Source organism: Castanea sativa, chromosome 1 (genome assembly GCF_040712315.1).
Source record: "Castanea sativa cultivar Marrone di Chiusa Pesio chromosome 1, ASM4071231v1".
Lineage (NCBI taxonomy): Eukaryota > Viridiplantae > Streptophyta > Magnoliopsida > Fagales > Fagaceae > Castanea > Castanea sativa.
Genome location: NC_134013.1, coordinates 4,290,265 through 4,312,226, shown reverse-complemented (window position 1 = coordinate 4,312,226; position 21,962 = coordinate 4,290,265). Strand labels below are relative to the sequence as shown.

The window sequence follows — 21,962 nt, the reverse complement described above, 5'->3', positions numbered from 1 at the left end:
TATATTTTTCTATAAATATAATTTGGATCCTGGATAATCTCTTTTCTACTAGGGTAGGCTAGCAGCCCAAGCCCATAACTTTATAAAATTGAATCCCACCAGAGCCACTTCGGCCCAAAACAGTTTTCATGCTTACTCGTTGGAAGTGAAACGTTCATAGAAGCCCATATAAACCCAAACCAAGTTTATTTTAGTGCTTCTTCTATAAAAAAAAAGTTTAATTTAGTGCTTTTTTTTTTTCCTTTTTGTCTTTTTCAATGTTTAGTGGTTATAGTATCCAAATAAAATTAACCACTTCTTCAGTTTAATCTCACTGAACTTAAAAAATGAATGTTTGTCTTTTTACCATTGATTCGAAAATTCTCTTATCCTTTTTAAGCATGCACGAAGTTTGAACAAATAGCCAATACAAAATAGAAGCTTAACACTACGCATGCTTCAAATTTTTGCCAAGTTTATCGCAAAGTTTTTGTTGCTTCTTAAATACAAAAGTCCCTTTTTGATTGCGGAAAGCAAATATGGCTACAAACACTTTCTTTTGTGTTTATGTATGTTTCTCTCTTTTCTCAGGCATGCCAACGTTAGATTGTCGTCTAAACCACGTGTTGCAGGAATCAAACTTTATATGCAAAATTCTAGTTGGTGGAGGTTGTTGAGCAATGTTGGATGATTGTGACGGAGAGTCATCATATATTCATATAGAGGTTAGTCATCTATGGCTAAGGCTACTGTCTAGTATTTTAAAGGATTTAGATACGAGACAAACACATAATCACTTTTTGATATGTCATATCTATGTAACATTCAATGGATGGAAGTACAGAATACAAATCAAATCTATCATCTATATTAAATATTTAGTTGTGGCCATTTTAGAGCAAGATATTTATGTTTTGGCATGTGTCATATCTATGTTACATTCAATGTACTGAAGCACAGGACACAAATCAAATCCATTTTCTATATTAAGTATTCATTTGTGATCACTTTAGAGCAAAGTATCTATGTAGGTGTACCAATAAGGTTTCTCATTTTCGTCGTATATGGTCTTTGATCTAATGCTTAATTAATGTAGTTTTTTTTTTTTTTTTTTTGGAAATACGATAGGGTTTGAACTCTTGACGTTCACTCCAAACATTTGTTCATTATACAAGACAAGTCACAAATTAGATTTTGGTATAGATGAGATTTAAACATAGATTCTTCATTCAATGACAACATTGAGACTTTACTAAAAACTAGAAGAAGAAAAAAGGCTAATTAATGAAGCTAAACATATATTTACTTCACAATTTTAATAATCCAAATGAAAGTTAAAATGTTTGTTTCCCTCTTAAATGTTCCTCATCTTCTAGCGTTCATGTATAGTTTTACAATAATAAGTAAATAACATTAGAAGAATGCTTCTTCTTTTTTTTTTTGGTTAGGAGGTGGGGGTGTGGGAATGTGTTTGAGCCAGGATATCAAAATTATATTGTTATGTTTGTTAAACATACATTGCCCACAACGTGGACATCGGCAATATATCCCAAGCTAAAAGGTTGGATTGTAATAGTCGTTTAGGAGTGTGCATTCAATTCACCAACATAATCCAAGCTAACCCAACTCCCATAACGCCCCAAGTTTTTTGTAGGTTGTTGGGTTTGGTTGTATTCTAAAATTTTTTATTCAAAACTTGGGTTGAGTTGGGTTTGTGTTGGTAAATTTTTTAATCCAAGTAACTTCATCTAATAATGCATATTAGTAGATTAGAAAATATATATGTACTTTACTTTTGTTTGATTTATTTTGGATTTTGGGATTTGGTTTAAATTTTGTTAATTTGGTTATTTTTGTATTGTAAAACTTAATTTTTGATGTCATGGAAATTTTGGATCCAATTATATAAGTTATATATAATTATTAAATAATGGGCTTGAATATATTTAAATGAAAATTAAATTTGTAATTAGACCTTACAAAATGCTTGGCCATATATAGATTCTTATTAACTCATTAAGTACCAACTTTCAATAGATATGACAATGTTGGCCAGATCCTTAGATATTTTTTGCCCCCTTTTTAGGTGGAGAAGAAATTAAGGATATAATTACCTCTACCCTCTAGGTTGCATGGTCTGTTTTTTCAGGTAAACAGATTAAGGATATAATTACCACCCGGTTGCAGGATCAGTGAAATCATCAAAAACAATGTGTACCAAATGGTCCAAACATTTCCAAAACTTTCACATCTATTAAAAATTTGTGTACCTGTACCAACTATACCATGTAGCAGTAGACTTCTAATCTTCCTATTATGCATGTACCAATATTTTTATTTTATATAATTGTCAATAAAGTGTGTGCTACCAAAAGAAATGAGAGGACGAAAATGTCAACAAAGAAACATTCAAAAAAGAGTACCTAGCAAACATGTCTTTTTAAAAATCCAATGTCATCTTTTTCTCTCACTTTCTTTAAGCTACTCTCGAAAAACTGGATTCAATACGGCTTATTCTTCTTCAGCAACACGCAAATGCGTCTTCCTAAAGCATCTTTACCAAGATGATCCGTATCCACTTTTGAAAGCCCATCTCACACACACACACACACACACTCACTTTTTCTACCACCTTCGATTGGACCAAACAAACGTATCCTTGCTTCACTATATGTGCATATTCGAATCACGTGCGACTCTCTATAAAGACCAAAAGTTTATAGGGTACCCTTTGACATGTCAAGGTTTTGGGGTTCTTTTTTCTTCCTTTAAACATAAAAACTTTCACCTTCCTTTACATAACTATTAAGGTGAAATGTGATTTGTATTAAACTAATAGTGAATGTTAGTTTGCTGGGGTTAGAGCATCCATATCAGTGGATTCATAAATGTGCAAAATGGAAAAAAAAAAAAAAAAAGTCACTAATTTTACACATTTTGAGCAAAAAAACACCCACATTAGTAGGTGTAAACTCGTGTATAAATGCACGTTGCTACAGTACCCGTGTAATTTACACGGGTACTATAGCATGTGTATTTAATATCTTAATAATTTTTTATCTCTCCTCTCTACCTGACTCTCACCTCCCTCTCTCTCAGGCGCACAGCATCACCGCTCTCTCTTTCTCTCATCACATCAATTTTTCTTCCTCTAGCTTCCGCCAATCGTCATCGCCGCCAATGAGAACGAGATCGAGCAAGTCGAGTCGCGGGACAAGTCTGTCGCCTACAACACCAACAGAGTTCTCCGATGGGTCCGTCGCCTAGAATCTTGTGGGTTTTGATCCATTTTTGGTTAAGCTTGAGGCTGGCAGCCGTCGCGAGGAGGTGGCGGTGTTGCGAGGTGTTGATCTTGCTCAGGCCGGAGGCCTCGATCTCACTCCGATCTATTGGTTGCTGGTTTTTTTTCTGGTTTTTTGGTTGATTGTGGGTGTGGGTCGGTGGGTTTTGATCTTGATCGGCTTGGCTTTTCTGGTTCATTGGTGGGTTTTGATGATCTTGCTGTCGATTGGGTGGGTGGTGATGATGGTGGCTGGGTGTGGAGTGATCGTTGGTAGTGACGGACTGTGGGTCTGTGAGAGAGAGGGGCAGTAAGGGAGGGAATAATAAAAAACTGTAAATGAATGAATATTTTATTAAATAAATGTGTAGAATAAATAAACTGATGTGGGTGTTTTGTAAAAATAAGTATGTAAAATAGAAAAAGAATAGGTTTTTTCGTGTAAAATAGACAAAAATTTTACTTCCACTGATGTGGATGCTCTTACAATTTTTCACATTAACCATTGTGAAAAAAGATGATTATGAAAATTTTAAATAAGTTTCAAGGTATAAAATTTTTTTCATCTACGGATATAATTTATTGTAATTGGTGTATAATAAATATTAGTTATAAAATTGGGGAAAAAAAAACTGCAATCATAACAACTATGCGAATCGTAATAGTAAAAAAAAAGAAAAAAAAAAGAGTACTACGTCTCTAACCTTTTATCTCTTTTTGTTTTATAGAAAGATTAGAGCACTTTGTATCTTTTTATTTATTACTATTATTATTTATTATTTTGGGTGGGGGCGCGTAACACAAATGAGACGAAATCATTGCACAAAAAGTATATTCTAATTCTATTATATTCCTAACTTTATTTCATCTCATCACTATAGAGCCTTGAAATAGAGGGTCTTAGCTTGCTTTCATCTGTGTCTCACACAGTTTTCTCTGTCTTGGATTTTAATACCAGTATGAAAATACATTAAAAAAAATACATTGGGGTCAAGAAAAGCAAAAATGCCTAGTCAAACTTTATGTGAAACTTTACTAGTATAGGGGTGTAGGACAATTGGTCAAGCAAAGCCATTTACGTAGATGAGGTTTTTTGGGCAAAAAATGATTTTTTTAATCTAGCTACCATTCAATATTCTCTCTCTCTCTCTTCTTTCTGTTTTTTTGCTTAGGAAGAAGGAAAAAAGTGCTTGGAAATAGTGAAAGAGATGTGAGGGAAACAGGAGGGGTAGGATCCAAAGAGAGTGTTGAAGATATTGATCAGGTTCTTAAAGTAGAAAAAGGCAAAGGTTTCAGGTCCTCAGAAGAAGAAGAAGAAGGAAGAAGAAGAACAAGAACAAGTATAGAAGCTTTGATATAAACATTACAAACCACGTTTTTAGTCAGTTCTCTCTTATATTTCGCTTTCATCGAATAAACCACTCTTTTAGTTTATTCAATTTTCTCTCTCTCTTTCTTGTGCGACTGACAGTTCATGGAAACGAGAAATAGAGATTATAACCTTCATCATAGAAAATGACAGACTTCTTTTTCTAGAAAATCATGGTATACTTCCTTTTTAACAATAATGGAGATCATAAAAACAATAATGACACTGCTAATATGGGATTTTGAGGAACGCATTGTCATTTGGTGTCAGCTACTTTTATTTTAGTTACAAGACCATCATTTTGTATCGGTTTTTGAATTTGAGTGAGTTGGGTATTTTGTGTCACATACATACTTGTACTTATCGACCATTAATGTACTAATAAGAGAGAAAGCCCTAGAGGAAATTGTCGATGAACTAGCCTGTAAAGCTGTAACTTCCTCAGTCTTTTTTTTTTTTTACAATAAAACTGAGGGAAAAGGAAACAAACCCATCAATATAATACCCTCTCTCTCTCTCTTTCACATTAATGAAACTGAAACGTTCAGATACTAAAATCAGAAAAAGAAAGAGAAGGAGAAGAAAGATGAGCATGTCCATAATCAAAAGCAATAAATTGCACCACTACAAAGAATAAATAAAGCTTAAAGAAAAAGATGGTATTGGCGATTTAAAACGCTTTGCTTTGATCTTCTTCACTCTAACCAAAACCCACCTGCATTCATGCCCGGGGGAACAAAGATAATACTGGCTGGCACTAAAGTTATATACACAGACTCACATAGAGTCACTCACAAACACACACGCACGCACACACACATATTGTCAACAATATCATTAAACTCTCTCAAGACTCAAAAAAGAAAAAGAAACGAAAAAATTGGACAAGAAAATCAAAAAAGAACTTAATTTTCTAAATGGATTCAAGGAAAACTAACATGTAGGAGGCATAAGATTTAAGCCTAAGTCATCCTTTTCCAAGACCAAACGAGCTTTGGTAGTCTCCATGTTGATGGGATTAGTAGAACCGTACTCAGGGTGCAACCTTTTCTTTGAATATTGGAGTGGCACTCCAAAAAGCTTGGTCTTGCAGCTATTGCTGTTGGGTTCATCAAGAATTGTCAAAGAACTAGTCTTTGATGTAGTAGTAGTAGTTGGAGAGTTCATAACATGGGTGTTTTGAAAAGCTTGCTTAGGGTTATTATTCTGACAGTATCCAAAAAGCTGGTTCAATGGCTTTTGCACCATTGGACTATTAGAACCAATAGGTGTGGCAGCTGTTGCTTGTGGGCTACAAAGAAGTAGAGAAGAAGGGTAAGTATTGCTTGGAGCCACAGGTTTCACATGGTTTTGAACAAAGTATATTATATCATTGTAAAGCTTCCTCATGTGTGCTAGCTCAGTCATTAGCATCGAATTGCTTCTTCTTAGTCTTTCATTGTCCTCTGAAAGCGCAGTCACTGAGTTATTGTAGTTGCCTCCTAGTCCACCTCTTGGGGATGAGACTAGTGGGGGTGAGTCACACCAATTAGCTTGCTCATCCGAGTCAGATGGAGATATGCTGACTCGGTTTGAAAAAGGAAAGAAACTCGGGCAACTCGGGCCATTGACACCCAGTGGAGAATGTGGGTGGTGGTGATGATGGTGTTGGTTTATAGCCACTTGTGGCTGAGCAGTTTTCCTTCTATGGATCTCACAAAGCAAGTGCTTCTCCCCCTTTTTGAAGAACTCGTTCGCAAACTCCCATCTATCCGGTACAATCTTTCTAAAACCCTAGTAAACATATCAAAAAACACAAAATAGAGATAACCAATTTAGTAAAAACACAAACTTTAAGCTTAGAACATTGAGTTTTAGTATATTAATCAAGGTATATATGCTCATGTATAACTATATATACGTACATAAGTGTTGAGCTGGCGAACGAAGCTAGAGAAATTGTTGTGCTTGAAATAGTTGGGAAGGAGGTCACGAGCAAACTCAGGAGGTCTCCAAACAACGAAGGTAGTGTCATCTTCACCCCAAGAAACTATGTGGTCTGTGGCTGGATCGTCTACAAGTTGATAGGTTTTGGTGAGGAATGGAGCTGGGACTGATTTGTGTGAGTCTAAAGAGAGTAATATGCCCTCACAATTGTCAAGCATAAGAGCCATTTTTTTTTTCTTTGAAAGCTCAAAGGCACAAGCTTGATGAGTAAGAGTAAGAGGAGGAGAAGATCTGAGTGAGTGATGAGTGAGAGAAATATGGTGGGGTTAGTTGAGACTTGAGAGTGAGAATATGAGAGTGAGAATGAGAGAGTGTTGTTGGATAAAAATGTTTGATGGATGTGTGGGGGTGTGTGTGGTACAATGGTACTGTGTAATGCGGTTGTTCTTTTTTTTTCTTTTTTCTTTTTTTTTGAAAAAATAGATGTATAGAATATGGTTTTTGATTTTGCGATAAAATATGTGTTTTTTGTTATGTGAGTATTATATTTTTGTTTCCCTCCTCGGTTATGTAGTGAGAGAGAATATGTGTCTGTCTGTCTAGGACTGTGAAATAAGGGCGTTTCAAGACAAACCCGTGACTTTCTCTCTCTCTCACTCTCTCTCTTTCAAAGAGAGAGGTACTGACATTGATCCCGCGCACACCCACTTAAAATCACGCATAGGAGGATGGTGCAGTGTAGCAGACTAGCCTGTTTTTGTTAAATTTACATTGCCATCCTTTCTTCTTTCTTAGCCTTTTTTCCTTTGTTCTAGCATAGAAAATATGGTCAAACTATTCATTACTAGTTTTCTATTATTCCATACATGTAAAAATTATATAAAAGCTTTCCTTTTCTGCTCCCACTTTCTCTTTTCTGGTTCTTTTTCAAAACTCTGCGTCTTAAAATTATCCATGTAGCTTCTTTTAGTATATCTGTTCCTCAAGAACCTAGCATTAATTGCAAAGTTGGATAGGATAATCTTTTACGTGAATCACAATTTTTTTAACACAAGTTCTTTGTAGAATGAGCAGTTGATTCATATGAAAGTAAAAGTATAATGACTTAAATTAAGAGAAAAAGTACAAGCATAAATGTCTAATTTTTTTTAATTAAAAAAAAACTAGCCTTTGATTACTCCTTCAACTTTGTAAAGTAGAAGTTAAAGTCAATTTCTTGCTAAGCAAGCTGCATATATTTAGGGGGAAAAAAACCCCATGGAAGGGTGTTTCTGTCAAGCAAAACATTATGTCTTTTTAAACAAAAGGAAAAAAAAGTTAAGAAACGAGAGGAAGGTGGTTTCACTTCACGTCAAACGAGTGTCCTCTTTCTAATTTGTATCTTTCCCTTTGTTGTTTAATGTCACCAACCAAACACAGTCTCCAATTTCGAATCCCCATCATTTTCTACTACCTCTAGCAGATATAAGGTAAAGGATACATCGAACTACGTGATGGGATTTAAAGCCTGTTGTTAGTGACGACATTTCTTCCTTCTAATGCTTCTCTTCCATTTGCTTCTCTCACTCTCTCTCTCTCCAACTTTCTTCTTTTTCTCTTCCTTCTACTTCTTCTTTGGTTCATAATATTCCAAACTTCAACATCATAGGGCTAGGGGGTCATGCTCTCTCTGCCCACACTATTATATATTCTCTATTTTTTTTTTTTTGGGGGAGTAAAACTAAAAGCCCACTACTACCTTTACTCACTAACTTACAATGACTCTTTCTAGCCCTTTGAACTCTGCCTACTTTGAGAGCCTCCAACATTGGCTCTTCCTCGGCTCGGCTTCTTTTTGCTGATGTGTCCAGGTGATTGAATTATTGGTCCCAAAAGTTTCTATGAATAACTGAAAAAAAATTATTTTTTACAGCTTTTCCCTTTGTAATGCCTCAAGAAATATTTGTTTTTATATACGTACATACTCAAGACTCATCACTCCCTTCTCTCATAATGTTCCTTGGAGGCATGGTATTTCATGCCCCCTCTAATGAAATAATGATATTTTTTAAAGAAAATTGTTGCCTAAGCTTCAAGTTTGATTTTATTTTAATCAATATCAAACTGAACAGAGTATTGGAAGGATTATAAGGTCAAGTTTCCTATATATTGTCCCTATTTTGAAGGTAGTAAAATGCCACAGGTGTCACAATTAGAACAAGATTGCATGAAAACCATTGCAATAAGTGGTTAATGAGGGATCCAATAAAAGTAAACAGAGATGGTTTTATTAAGTGATGAGTAAGTGACAGTGAAGGGTAGGGTAGGGACACAAAGCAGTGCCAAAGTGAAAGAATAAGAAAATGATTACTAATTATTTCATATAGATACTCAACTGATTATTTTGATAATGTCTATGATTCTCATTATTGGAAAAACAAAGTTAAACTGTCCTGGTTCCCCACCTATATAATTTCTCACTTTTACATGTTCTTTTAGCTCTTTTCCATATTCAAAATCAAAATTATAAGCTTGATATTAATAATATCTCAAAAGTGATCGATTGCCATTTTAAATGTTACAGTCTTATTGAACAAGCCAACAAATTTCTTTTCCTAAAAAATAGGTTAAAGAAACACTAACCAATTTTTTTGAAGAGAAAGAGGTTTATGTATTGGATACACTTTTAATAGTGGTGTACAAAAAACTTAACTTTTTGCCTATTTGTTAGGTGACTTATATACGCATTTTGGGATTGAATTTTTGTTGTTGTATATAATAGACCTCTAAAAATAATGTGGAAATGCATAAGAGGGAAAAAAAATGAAAAATGAGGATAAGTTATTTGTTTACCACCCCATAGCAACATTGTTATCTCATTTTCTCATTTTATTGAAAATAACAACCACGAATAAAAATCTTTTTGTCTATGACTCTATAGTCTTATATTGAGTGTTATAGGCTATCAAACTTTTTTTTCCCTCTCTTATAAAGCAATCAGAGTATAATTTTTTTAATAAAAAAATACATATTCATGACATATTGCAGTCACTGGAACATAAAATAAAATACTTAAAATTAATGGGACTAATTCAATCAAGTGCATCAAAAGTAAACTCATTTTTAAAGCATTAGCAAAATTCCAAAGCAATCCATGTGTAGAACTAATAATAAGCCAAAGCATTGCAAGTATCCACAAAATATCACAGGCTGAAACTTTGAATTAAGATTAAGATTATTTTGAAGTAAGCATTTGCATGTGACATTCAAATATTTTGTGTGACTTTTGTCCTTTGGATAATAAAAAAAAATAAGATGATTTTTTTATTTTCTTTTTAAACTAAAAATGAAGAAGAAGCTAGCCTAGCACTGTCAGCTTCAATTCCCAATATTCAATTATAATGGGAAATGGTCTGTGTGTTATGAGAGAAGATGACCTTCTAATTCAACTTCCATTGCTTGCTTTCTTTGTTTCTCTTTCTCTATCTCTCTTATCTTCTCCTTCTCTTCCTAATTCCCCGTTCACACACACACCCTTACCCATCTGCAAACTCTGAGCAATTGCAGCGGCTGTCGTGGAGACAGTAGTCCTTTTAATATGTGTTGGTTCTGTGTACTGTACTGTGGAGTATGCCATTCTCGTGATTCCTGTTTTGTTTTCTTCCTTATACCATATATTTTTTTCCCATCACCCCCTTTCCTTATTCATGTTACATGCATATTCTTGGGATATTTCCCATGTAGTTTCTGTTCACACATTAATTTTTCAAATGTGTTTTCAGGTTGGTGTAGAATTCAATTTATTTGGTTTTTGTATGATACTCTTAATTTTTACAAAAGTAAGATAAAAAAAATCATTTAAATTAGTAAATCATTAAACAAATTACTTAATTGTTAAATAAATCATGTAACTAAAAGTACATAAAGATAATTTTTTGAATCGCTATGTAGTGGTTAGATGAATTTTGGTCCAAACTATATGCATATATTTTTGCTTCAACTTATTTTTTAAATGCAATAACTCAATAAGAATAAGCTATATCCCAACTGAGCATCAACAAAAACACAAAATAGAAAAAAGAGTGGAAAAGAAAAAAGGCCTTCTGCTTCATAATTAGATACCAAAGTAACAACTCAAAAATTTTGATCTTGTAACAAAATTATGGTTGATGATGGGCTTGAACAAGACTAATTATTGATACAACTGATTATCCAATGCTGAACCATTATGGAAATGTGGTTGGATATATCCATTAATCATAAGAAGGATCTAACTCTTCTTTTTTTTTTAGAATATAAGAAGGATCTAACTCATTGATGTAAAATAAGGAGTTTTTATAGGAAATGTAAATTAATGAAGCATGAAATAATTGATGAGTAAGAAGAGGGACTAGTGATTATATGGAAGTTTTTTTTTGCCTGAATAATGCAATGCAATGCAAGACATCCGTGTGTGTGTGTGTGAGAGAGAGAGAGAGAGTGAGGAAAAGGGTCCACTAAAAGTATGGAAAACTAGAAGCAAAGGCTGAATTTTCGCACACAAGTTGTCAGCAACTCAGACAGATCCTACCGAGCCCACCACCATATATGACTAGCAAAAATCACCCAAAACACACTCACAAACACACACAAAAACCTTCCTGTATTCTCTTTCTACACGTTGAGAGCCAAGAAGATTCTATTCTAATTTCTAAAACGCAGTGAAAGTGAAAACCAACCCCACTTCCCCTCACATGACCACCGCCGGTACCTTTCAAAATATATTTATTTATACACTAAAACATTTGTTTTCTAATAGTAATATAACTAATATAAAATAAACCCACACCAAGTTTTTTTTTTACAAACTATTTGTATAATCTAATAAAAATGAGAGTTTCAAGGAGAGACAACTTAAAACATAGAGCGAATACGGATAGAGCCCCAATATTTTAGGCACTTTTATATTACCTAATATTATAATTACAAACACCTTTCTTTATCTCCATCACTCTTTGTAAAGTGAAAGAATCAAAATCTGTATTCTATACGACAACCTACAAGGTTCTTTCTTCTGTCTCTTCTTGCACTCTCTTTTGTCCGATTCATTGGACCCTTCTGTGCACGGCGAGAAACACAACCATCTTATGCTCTATTAATTTAACATGTTATTTTATACTGACCCAAGAGAAGAAAATAAATTTAAAAAAGAAAAGCAAAATCAAAGCAATGTTATATCATATCAATATCAATATCATTGTAATGGTCCTAGCTACATAGCTAATTGAGTTAGCAAGTCAAAGAGAGTTCAAACTCTTCAGGAGCCAAGGTGTATCTATCTGAGAGACTGAGAGAGAGAAGAAATTGAAGAAGTCACGAGGGGATATGGATCCCACGAGGAAATGGCACTCTGATAATAATGGACCAGACAAGATACCCGTTTGTCTTTCTAGTGCACTAATGTACCCAGCCCTAGGCTTTGTCCTCTGTGCATGAGATTGACATCTCTGTCCTTCTAGATCACCTCCTCTTCCCAATCACATTGTACACTTATTTTATACATGCAAAAATCTACAAATATGCTGCATGATCTTCTTTCTTTTATCCACTCTATTTTTGCCTTCTCTCTTAGTGGTAAAAAAACAAAGAACAGTAACAGCAGTTATACCGACATAATTTTTTTTTTAAAGTATCGTCAAAAGTTTCTTAAAATAAATTTATTAATACATATCCTAAGCATATAATAATAAAACTCAAATTTAAAAGACACGGTGCCCTCAAAACATACATTAAGCATTTATTTTAGAAAATTTTTTATAAAATATTTAAAAAACTGTAATAAAAATAAAAAGTAAGTCATTTTTGCATTTTCCTAGAAAAAGTTTTATTAAATAGTTTTGTCAAGTTCTAAAGTTTTAAGAATTAAATGTTTAGAATCATATTTTGTATGTATTTGCAAAACGAGAACAAAATATGTCTAGTCTATGTGTTAGACAATGCTTGAAGGTGTAGGTTTCAAGTTTCAAGTTTCAAGTTTGAGCTGACTACAAAAAAGGGAAGTCATAGTCTACCAAGCTCAATCAATCAAAAATTAGGCCTGACTAATTGAGAATCACAGAAAAAAAAAATTCTGCAGAATTTTAAATCAGGTTTAAGCTGGCAAAAACGTTGAGGGTTTCATTCTAACTTGTCCACATATAAAAGGGAAACTCTAACTACATTTTTCAGACTTTTGGAAGACTTTGGAAGTGCTCTTATGAGATCTAAAAAATATTGTATCTTCCTCTATCAAAGTCATTGCCGGAAATTATTCTCATATCATTAGATCCGAACCTGAAGTTGTTACAACAAGATCAATAACTGTTGATGATATAAACCTTCAAGGGTGGTCTTAGAATCACAAACAAGAGGGTTTGTGTTGCTAAACCTTTGAGTGAGATCTCAAAGTCACAGGAGTGGGTGCTTGTGTTGCTACAAATCCAAGGAGAGAAGGAGTCTGTTGATTTGGAGCTTGCACGTGGTTGTGTCAGTAAATTACTACTTGAGGTAGTAATAAATTTAGGGTTACATCTGATTGTAAAAACTTCAATTCTCTTATAATAGATTGAGGATTGTTAGGTCAAATCATCTTCAAGTTACTTTTTACCTTGAAACGGTTCATTTAATCGGATTTCTTGGGTCATCATATCGTGGTGTGATTTATTTTTTCGCTATTGTGCATGATATGATTTATTATTGTTTTAATCTAGATTTGAATAATTAACCTAAATAATCACTTGGCTAATATATTAGGTTAAACAACCTGATTCATGGGTTCTAAACAAAACAAACAAGTTTTACTAATGTATGCCCTAAGAGCATACGATAATAAGAGTTTGGCTTACTTTTAATACTTTTTTAACTGAACATGTCATTTTATTTTAAATATACAATGACAAGTGGCATTGAGTTTTAATCTCCACATTTTATTTAGTTAGTGAATGATATTACAGTTTCTCATTAAAATAAAATGAGATTCCAATTTAAAAAGTATTGAAACAAGCCAAACCCCGATAATAAAACCCAAACTTAAATTCAAGTTCTTTTGTTGTTTTACTTTGACTTTCCTAATTAAATTTATATACATTATTGTATTGATATTAATAAATTATAAAAAAGATAATATTGTGTTGCATTTAATTTAAAAAACCTAAGGTACATCTCATATATATATATATATATATATATATATATATATATATATATATAACTTTGTTTAAATTCTACTGATGTTCACATTTTTTTTATATAACTATTGTCATTATTGTAATTGATATATAATAAAAGTGATATTTATGGTTAATTCTTGTATGTGTCTTCAATTACAACTTTTTCCATTTAACCACTTGTGAAAAAGATTCTTTTAGTGTTACTTTAAAGAGAATTGCCTCCTGCTCTCAAAAAAAAAAAAAAAAAAAGAGAGAGAATTACTTCCTCATTCTTTTTGTATGGTTTATTTATTTTCAGACTTAAAGTAAATATTTTAGGTTGATAAAGGTGAGTTCATACATATAATAAACTCTTAAATTCATGAACTCGTTCCAATTTCTTGTCTAAATATAGGGTCAAGGATTTGAATGGTCTTTGAATTAGAGTCAAGGACATTTCTTAATACAATGATTGTACACAGAGAGAGAGGGAGAGAGAGTGAGAGAGTTGTCATCAAAGGGAGAAATGAGTGTTGACTGATAAAGATGGGTGGTTTCCCAACTAAAATTACCTTCAATTCAGAGCAAAAAAGTTATTTTTCCATCAAAACCGAAAGAAGAATCAGGAATCCACTACAAGTTCGAGTCCTAGGTAGACCACTCATTAATTTACTAACATAGTATGAGTGCTAACCTAACTCCCAACTTCTCTAAAGAAAAGCCTTTCAACACATCTAATAATTAAGATAGGACTAATGGGGGTCACTGCTAGCTCCTACTATATATATATATATATATATATATATAGAAGTACTGTATAAAAATCAAAGGGAGAGAATAGTAGTAAATGTTATTGGTCTGTTCTAAAAAACATTTTCTGGCTCCCAGTCTCCCCAATCTCAATAAAGCTATAGTGTCAAGCTGTGCTTGAGCTCTTTATTTAAACCTGGTCTATGCAAGAATCTCCGAATTTTTGTACTTGTTAGGCAATCTATAACATATTTAATGGGCAAAAATGTTATATTCAAACCATTCTGCATTTTGAGGCAACTACTTAACAAAATAATCCGGAATTTCAATCAACTCACTTGATAAAGTACTTTATTCTTGTCGTTAAATAAGAAATTGAGTTCAAATTTTGCCTATACTGAAAAGAGAAAATTATTGGTGTCTTGGCTAATAGTAATAACATTCATGATTGAACAAACACTATAAATTTAAAACCTTGTTGTATAAAAAATAAAAAATAATTAAGTGGTAATATAAAGTTTAGTAAAAAGAAAAAGGATTTCTAAGGAAATTTAGTAGTTTACTAAATTTGAAATTGTGCTGTCTGTGCAATGAATTTAACTATGGATTACATATTCTTATAACTTGCAATTTGATTTATTTACTGGCCAAAAAGACTTCTAATTTTATTTTTTGGTCCTTATATTCGATTTGATTCAACTAACATGCCCATAGTCCGAAATAAATAGAACCGATAATACAAAAGATTGTTTTCATTTTTTTTCAAATTTATTATAAAGCCTGCAGAACAAGATTCCATGTCTTCAACTACCCTTCAACGTAAAAAAGTTGGATTTAAAGCAAATTGTGGGATACAATCATTAGGGAGCCAAGCTTTATTCTGATAATAATTATAAATGTCAACAATATCCAAGATTAATTAATTTAGATTATGGTTACACCAATCATAGTGTCCACACTTGTGAGCAGTTTTAATCAAGAAACCCATAATGAGGTTTTGCACATATATACGTATATCCTTGCAACATGGTCATCTATGTATATATGTACTTCTTCTTCCTACAAAATGGTTTAGGATGTTTAATTAGCACCAATAAACTTCATTGTGTTAAATCGTAGTTGGAAATTACACATATTATCAAAATTGACAAAGACATATATCGTCTCAAATGAAGCTCTCTACATAGATAGATTGATTTAATTGGAAGGGGACCTATTGAGATTAGAATAATGGAGTGGTGTTGCATCCATGCAAAAGTTTTTTTTTTTTCTTAAAAAAGACGTTAAAAGCAGCTTCTTCCAAGAATAATCTATACCCCAAATCTTAGGTCCAAAAGGGCTTCCATATTAAAAATGTAGACTTGCATGGCATATTGTTTCATGTCAATAAAAGAAAGCTAATTTTAACTCACTTTAGAGTTACATTAAAAGGAGAGAACAACAAGAGATGTCTTTCCTCCATTATCTTTTTCTCCCTTTCCTTCTTCTTTCCTATCTCTTTTCTTCTTTTCCCACTTTCTTTTTTTCTCTTTGTTAAAGACACACCCAATTCAACTTCTACGTGAAAAAGGATATCCTTCCATAAACGTCACAAACTTTGCCAATTTATACAGTATATTCTACACCAAACTAATAAAGATGGTTTTTTTTAGATATAAATCCCTCTTTGATTTGATATTGGGCCTTTTGAATTCCACTAATAACTTGCTTTTTGATTGTTGTATGGTTATATTATATGATCAAAGACCATGGCCGACCTCGCATGTCAAAAGAGATGGGCCCAAAATTGAAGTTTTTAGTACAAAAACATAGACATCTATTATCTATATATGACCTAAACATGATTAACCAAAAAAGTTGTATTAGTCTCACCGAATGTCAAAAAAGACACAGAAGAAGAATGGTGGTTTTGTGTATTTGGTTAGAAACTTAGAAGATGAAGGGGAACATAAAGGCTGTTGGATCACATGCACATCACATTCCTTTTCTCCTTCTCTTCTCTTCTTTTTATACTGTGGCTGATGAACGTTAAAGAAAAGGTGTTTTTTTTTTTTTGTAATTTTTTTTTAAAATTAAAATTAAAATTAAAATTTTGGGTCCCACAAATTCAAGGCTGCTATAGCTATAACTATTTCCTCAATCCAAGGGATTTCGTGTTATGATCAAAACAATCTGGGTCCCTCCATCATCTTCACCATCATTTTATGCATATATATGAAGACCCACCTCTCATGTCCATTACTCACAAAGCAAATTCTTAAAGTGGCATTTTTTTCTGATGACAGCCAATAATGCATGATATAAAAATGGCAGTTGAGAGAGAGAGAGAAAGAGAGAGCCTCATCGAAATTCGGTGAAAAAAAAATTATTATCACTATATGGTTGATAAATCTGTTTTACAATTATGCCTCTTTATCTTAAAAATCATTTGTATTGTTTGGTTGATCCGGACTGTCCAAGTTTTTCACTCAATAGTAGATTTTTACATATTTCCATAATCATACTAATATTATTGCCACCTAATTATCCACTAACAAAAACCCTTTTGGCTACTCAATCATGTCAAACATAAAGTTTGCAAGTGAATTTTTTTGATGCTGATCATTCAACTAGCTAGGGCACAAAAAATTGGCGGTCCACAAACCTGGTCCAATTGTGAAAAATGTTCTATTCTCACGCGCACCTTAGCAGGGTAGTTCTAAGGATGCCCCAATTATGGGGGAACAATCATCATTATTAGTTTTTCCCCCAATCTTCTTTTTCTTCTGGATAGAATTGACAGGTTCATATTACAATAGGATTTGCAAGTTGAAACTTATGTTTTATTTATTGATTATTGTTCTGTTTTTTTTATTTAAAAAAAAAAGTTATGATAGTTATTTTTTAGTATCGTCTCAAAATATGTAGACTTTTTTTTTTTTTTTTGGTAAGATCATATCCCTTATTGGCTACAAGACATATTACTAATAAAATGTCAATTTGGGAATCCCGTAATTTTTTATAGTTAGTTTGCATAGTTTTTGTCAAAAAATATATATTTTATTTGTAGTTGTTATGTTAAATGTTTGATAAAAAGCGAAAAACTAGTTTATTTAAAAAAAAAAAATTTAAGATTAGTTTTTTTTATTAAAAAAAATAAAAATAAAAAATAAAAAGCAAAATATTTATTCCAAACTTATTTTTGAATGAAATCAGTAGAAATTTATTGTTAAAAAAACAAAATTAACAACAATATATGTTGGGAGATACAACTATACAACCAAGAAAACATATCTCCATTCCTCTCCAAAAATCCACCTCAAAGCCATCAGAGCCGCACAAGGAAAACTTTAGATTTATAAAGAGAATGCCTACTCTTGCCGTGAAAACACCATTGCTCAGAAGCCAAGAAGAGAAAACCATATGGTACTAGAGCTCGAGCTATGAGATCCAGCCATTTTGGTGTGAAGGAGCTTAGAATCAAACCAAAACCACCCATTCTAGATACAACTCTCAAGGCTAGCGCAAGACCCACCCATAGCTCGAAAAAGTCGCTAGTAAAGGCTGAGAAAACCCACAAAGAAGAGGGGCTTAAAAAGCCCTTTGATGAGAAGAGACATACTCACACTAAAAGCAAAGCTCAAATATTTTTCTTCAATAATATTAAACAATCTGCGTAAATTTCATTAACTTTTATTACGCTGCTAATTATTAAAGCCCATTTACCCTCTTCCTAAGTAATTTTAGAGAAGAAGAAAAAAAAACTAGCCTAATGATGATCGGAGAGGAACAAATTAGCCATTCTAGAGGACGGTACGAGCATTAGCTCCGAAGATACTACAATTTTCTTTCACATAAAAATAGGTTCATATATGGGTCTTTTATGTATTTGAGATCCACATTTATATTAGAAGAAAATGTACGAGTATACATAACAATATAAAGGTGGACTAGAACACTGCAGCCAACAGTGTAACCAGGAAGCAACAATGGCTAATGCTTCTCTGCCGTTGGCTTTATTCACAGAAGAAAGGTGAAGCTGTTTTCACGTCCCACGTTGTAGCATGGATACGTACTAGCCAGACCAACAAAAAAGAAAAGAAAAGAAAAGAAGAACAGATAAATACAAGCATATAAGACAAACCGTCCAGATTAAAAAATTAACTTGTGGGACAATATAGGACAGTTTGATTCGTGGATTATTGATTATTCAATTAGTTGGAATCAAAATTTATGAGATTAGACAATTTTCCCCCACTTTTTTGAATGAAATTTGATTGAACAATACCATTGGTCTTTGATCATTTTTAGTTCTCAAATATATAAAGCAAAAAAGGGCTCTATACGTTAATTAATGTCATTACTTTTGGGACTGCATGTAATTGCATACTAATAAATTTAAAGCTTTGGACACTTTTGTTTACGCTACACTGAATCAAAAAAATGACTGCAGAATTATCGGAAAAAAAGTCATTCATTAATTATTTATTCAACTAACCTCTATCTTTTTAATTTAGTTTCATAGCACTTTTGAATTTGTGTACTCTCTACTAGTTCCAAGTCTTATCTGTACTCTCAATTATATAATACAATACATACAATACTCAATAAATTGTGAGAGTGACAATTCATTCAAACCTATAGTGTGTATTTGGTAGCTAGTAGAAAGGAACTAATTAATGGCGGAGGACAAAGGAAACGAAACAGGATTGGGACTAGTAGGATTTGCATGTGGAGTTGGGGTTTTAGGGATGGAGACAAGTGATGCTTCAAGAGGGTTCCAAATTTCTTTTGAGGAAGTAAGATCTCGTTAGACAAGGAGGAAATTAAGAGATCCTCAACGAAGTTGAGAAGACCTTGACCTTTAAGGTATGGGATGCGTTGAGTTTTTGTTAATGAGTTTGATGGATGAAATATGATGAGCATTGGACAAAGAATATAGAATTAGGGAAGTTTTGATCAGGCTATCAATCGAATACAAATTCTCTATATCACTTTTGGTATTTTACTTTATGTTCTACCAATCACAAATTGTAATTTTGTTCATAATAAAGTTTCCGAGTGTGTCTTTAAAGTTTGTTAAATTTGAATTAAGAATCAGTTAGCTTACCTCATGACCAAAGGCGTCTCTTCTTTGAGGTTAATATTCCTACAAGAGAAGTTGAGCTTTCCTTACGAGGCCCTTCAACAATTGAGAGAACGTATTGAACTATCCTTGTCTTTTGTATGAAATTTCTTAGCACATTTGAATTTTTGTACACTTTATTTGTTCCAAGTCGTATTTCATAGTAATCTCAAATATATAAATGTAATACATACAACACTATAAAGTGTGAGTGTGACACATTGTAGTTCAATTACTTTTATTTGTTAGCTTGTGACAATGACTCAAAATTCTAATAATAAATCCATCAAGATTTATTTTATGATGCATTTGAAGTGGGAAAAAAGAATTTGAATCTTAGATATCTTTGTTGGATCACTAAGAAATGTCACTTGATTTAAAAGTCATTGGCAATTCCGTGAAGGTTATCAATATCATTAACAGAGATTTTCTGAAAGTCTTCTTGTTTTATATTAGGGGGGGGCTAGATACAACATTTTAAAATCTTTTACCTCCAAAGTGTTTCTATACTTTTACACGACCTATCTTTTGGTCAAAAAAAAAAAAACAATAAAAATAAACTCATATAAATAAATCCTAAGGAAATATAAAAATGCCCTCCTCTCAAAGTGATATGAGACAACACAAAACTGTAGTCACCCAACATTTTCTACTTATACATGCTTACCCTCCCCCCCCCCCCCCCCCCCCCCCCAAAAAAAAAAAAATTATCGAGTTTCAGGTTCTAAAAATCATTTCATTTTTTAGTTTCAATGGTGTCCCAAAAGACAGTCAATACAAAATGAACCAACTACCTAGAAACGAGGTGAAACTACTTTTTAAACAATGTAATACAAGCATTCCATTATTCCTAACCAAAAAACAATTGACCTAATTATATTTTGGAACTCCTGTCATGCATCTGAGCAGCACTGCAACAGTACCCATCGAAAGCAGAAGTTGTAGGGATTACAGGTTACATGCATGTTAAAACTTAAAAGAAAGGGTAAAGATTTGGTTGCAAAAAGAATACATATTGAGAGTCCCAAATTATTTATTTATTTTTTTGGTAAGAGAGAGTCCCAAATTAACCCACTTGCATACTCACTCATGTATGATATCTCTGAACCAAAAAAAAAAAAAAGAAAGAAAAAAAAGAAAAAGAAAAGGGTATGGAGATACAAAGTGGAAGGAAGCCTTATAGATGGGGGGCCAGAAGACCCCACAAAGAGAAAGAAAGAAAAAGAAAGTAGAAAACAGCTTTATAGGGAATATGGAGGCGAGTTGGATGATTGAACTGAAGTAAAGTTACATTCTTCCTTCATTGAATTTTAATTATTCAAAAAAATATATGCACATATAGATTCCGGTTATTATAATGCTCTTAGGACACACATTAATTATCCATTTATGTTAAATTTTTATGAAAAAATGAAAAAATTGTCATCATTTTTTCATTTTTCCATAAAAAGTTTCTAAAATGGTTTATTAATATATGTCTTAAGGGCATACTTTTAATAAAATCCACACACACACACATATATATATATATATATATATATATATGTTTGTTTTGATGATTCCTTTTAAGAAAAATGAAAAAGAGAAAAGAAGAAAAAGGCAAAGGGTATGAATGAGTATGACAGGACTTATAGATCGGCTGGGGTTTGCGGTGAAAGTGGAGCTAGGTGGTGGGAATAATAATAAGAATAATGGATTACAAGATAGTTCATAATCATGGGGGAAGCATATTCACTTTCCTCTTTGTCATCACTTTCTAGGGCATGATTAGAAAAAAGTTCATCAATCTTCTCTCCCTCCCCTTAAAGAAAAAGCATTTTTTTTCCTTCTCTTACAACTACTCGTCTACTCCAATTTGTCCAATTAATATAACACCAAAACAAAAGTCTTGCTTCCCAAGGCTTCTACAATACTAAATAGAATATATATGAATAGGAGAGAAAGTTCATGGTTAATATTATTAATTATTTTAAACTAGGTTAATTAATTAGTCCATGTATATATATTCTTTGTCTTTGTTCAAGCCCATGAATTTTGACGAAGGCACTACCTTAAAAAGTTTTAGTTTTTAAAGTGCGGGCCATAGAGATATGGCTAGGTAATTGATAAACTCATCACCTATAGCTTAGCGTGGACCCTCACTATCTGATTTAAAACATTTTATTTAGTTACTGAAAAAGTAAAATTAAATTCTCCAAAGTTTTGTTATATTACAGTGTTCCCTCCTTTTTGAATTAGACAACAATAACATTTTTTAATTTGTTAAAATATTATACACCAAACATATCTTCAGACACCAAAAACTTGTTAATTCAACTGACATTTTTTTTTTCCCAATAGAAATGTGCAATGTCCAAATCTTTCTACCCAACTAGTAATTTAAAAATTAAAATCTCACACACTAATTTT

General features: G+C 32.6%; 1 protein-coding gene across 1 annotated transcript; it reads right to left on the bottom strand.

The window, feature by feature from the left end:
* Positions 1–5,270: 5,270 nt before the first annotated feature.
* On the bottom strand, positions 5,271–6,907 carry LOC142605986 (heat stress transcription factor B-4). The gene is made up of 2 exons (XM_075777413.1): positions 6,533–6,907; positions 5,271–6,401 (listed from the first exon to the last, which is right to left on the bottom strand). Exons 1-2 carry the CDS (start codon positions 6,779–6,781, stop codon positions 5,562–5,564), a joined length of 1,089 nt encoding a protein of 362 aa, XP_075633528.1. The 5' UTR covers positions 6,782–6,907; the 3' UTR covers positions 5,271–5,561.
* Positions 6,908–21,962: the final 15,055 nt, after the last annotated feature.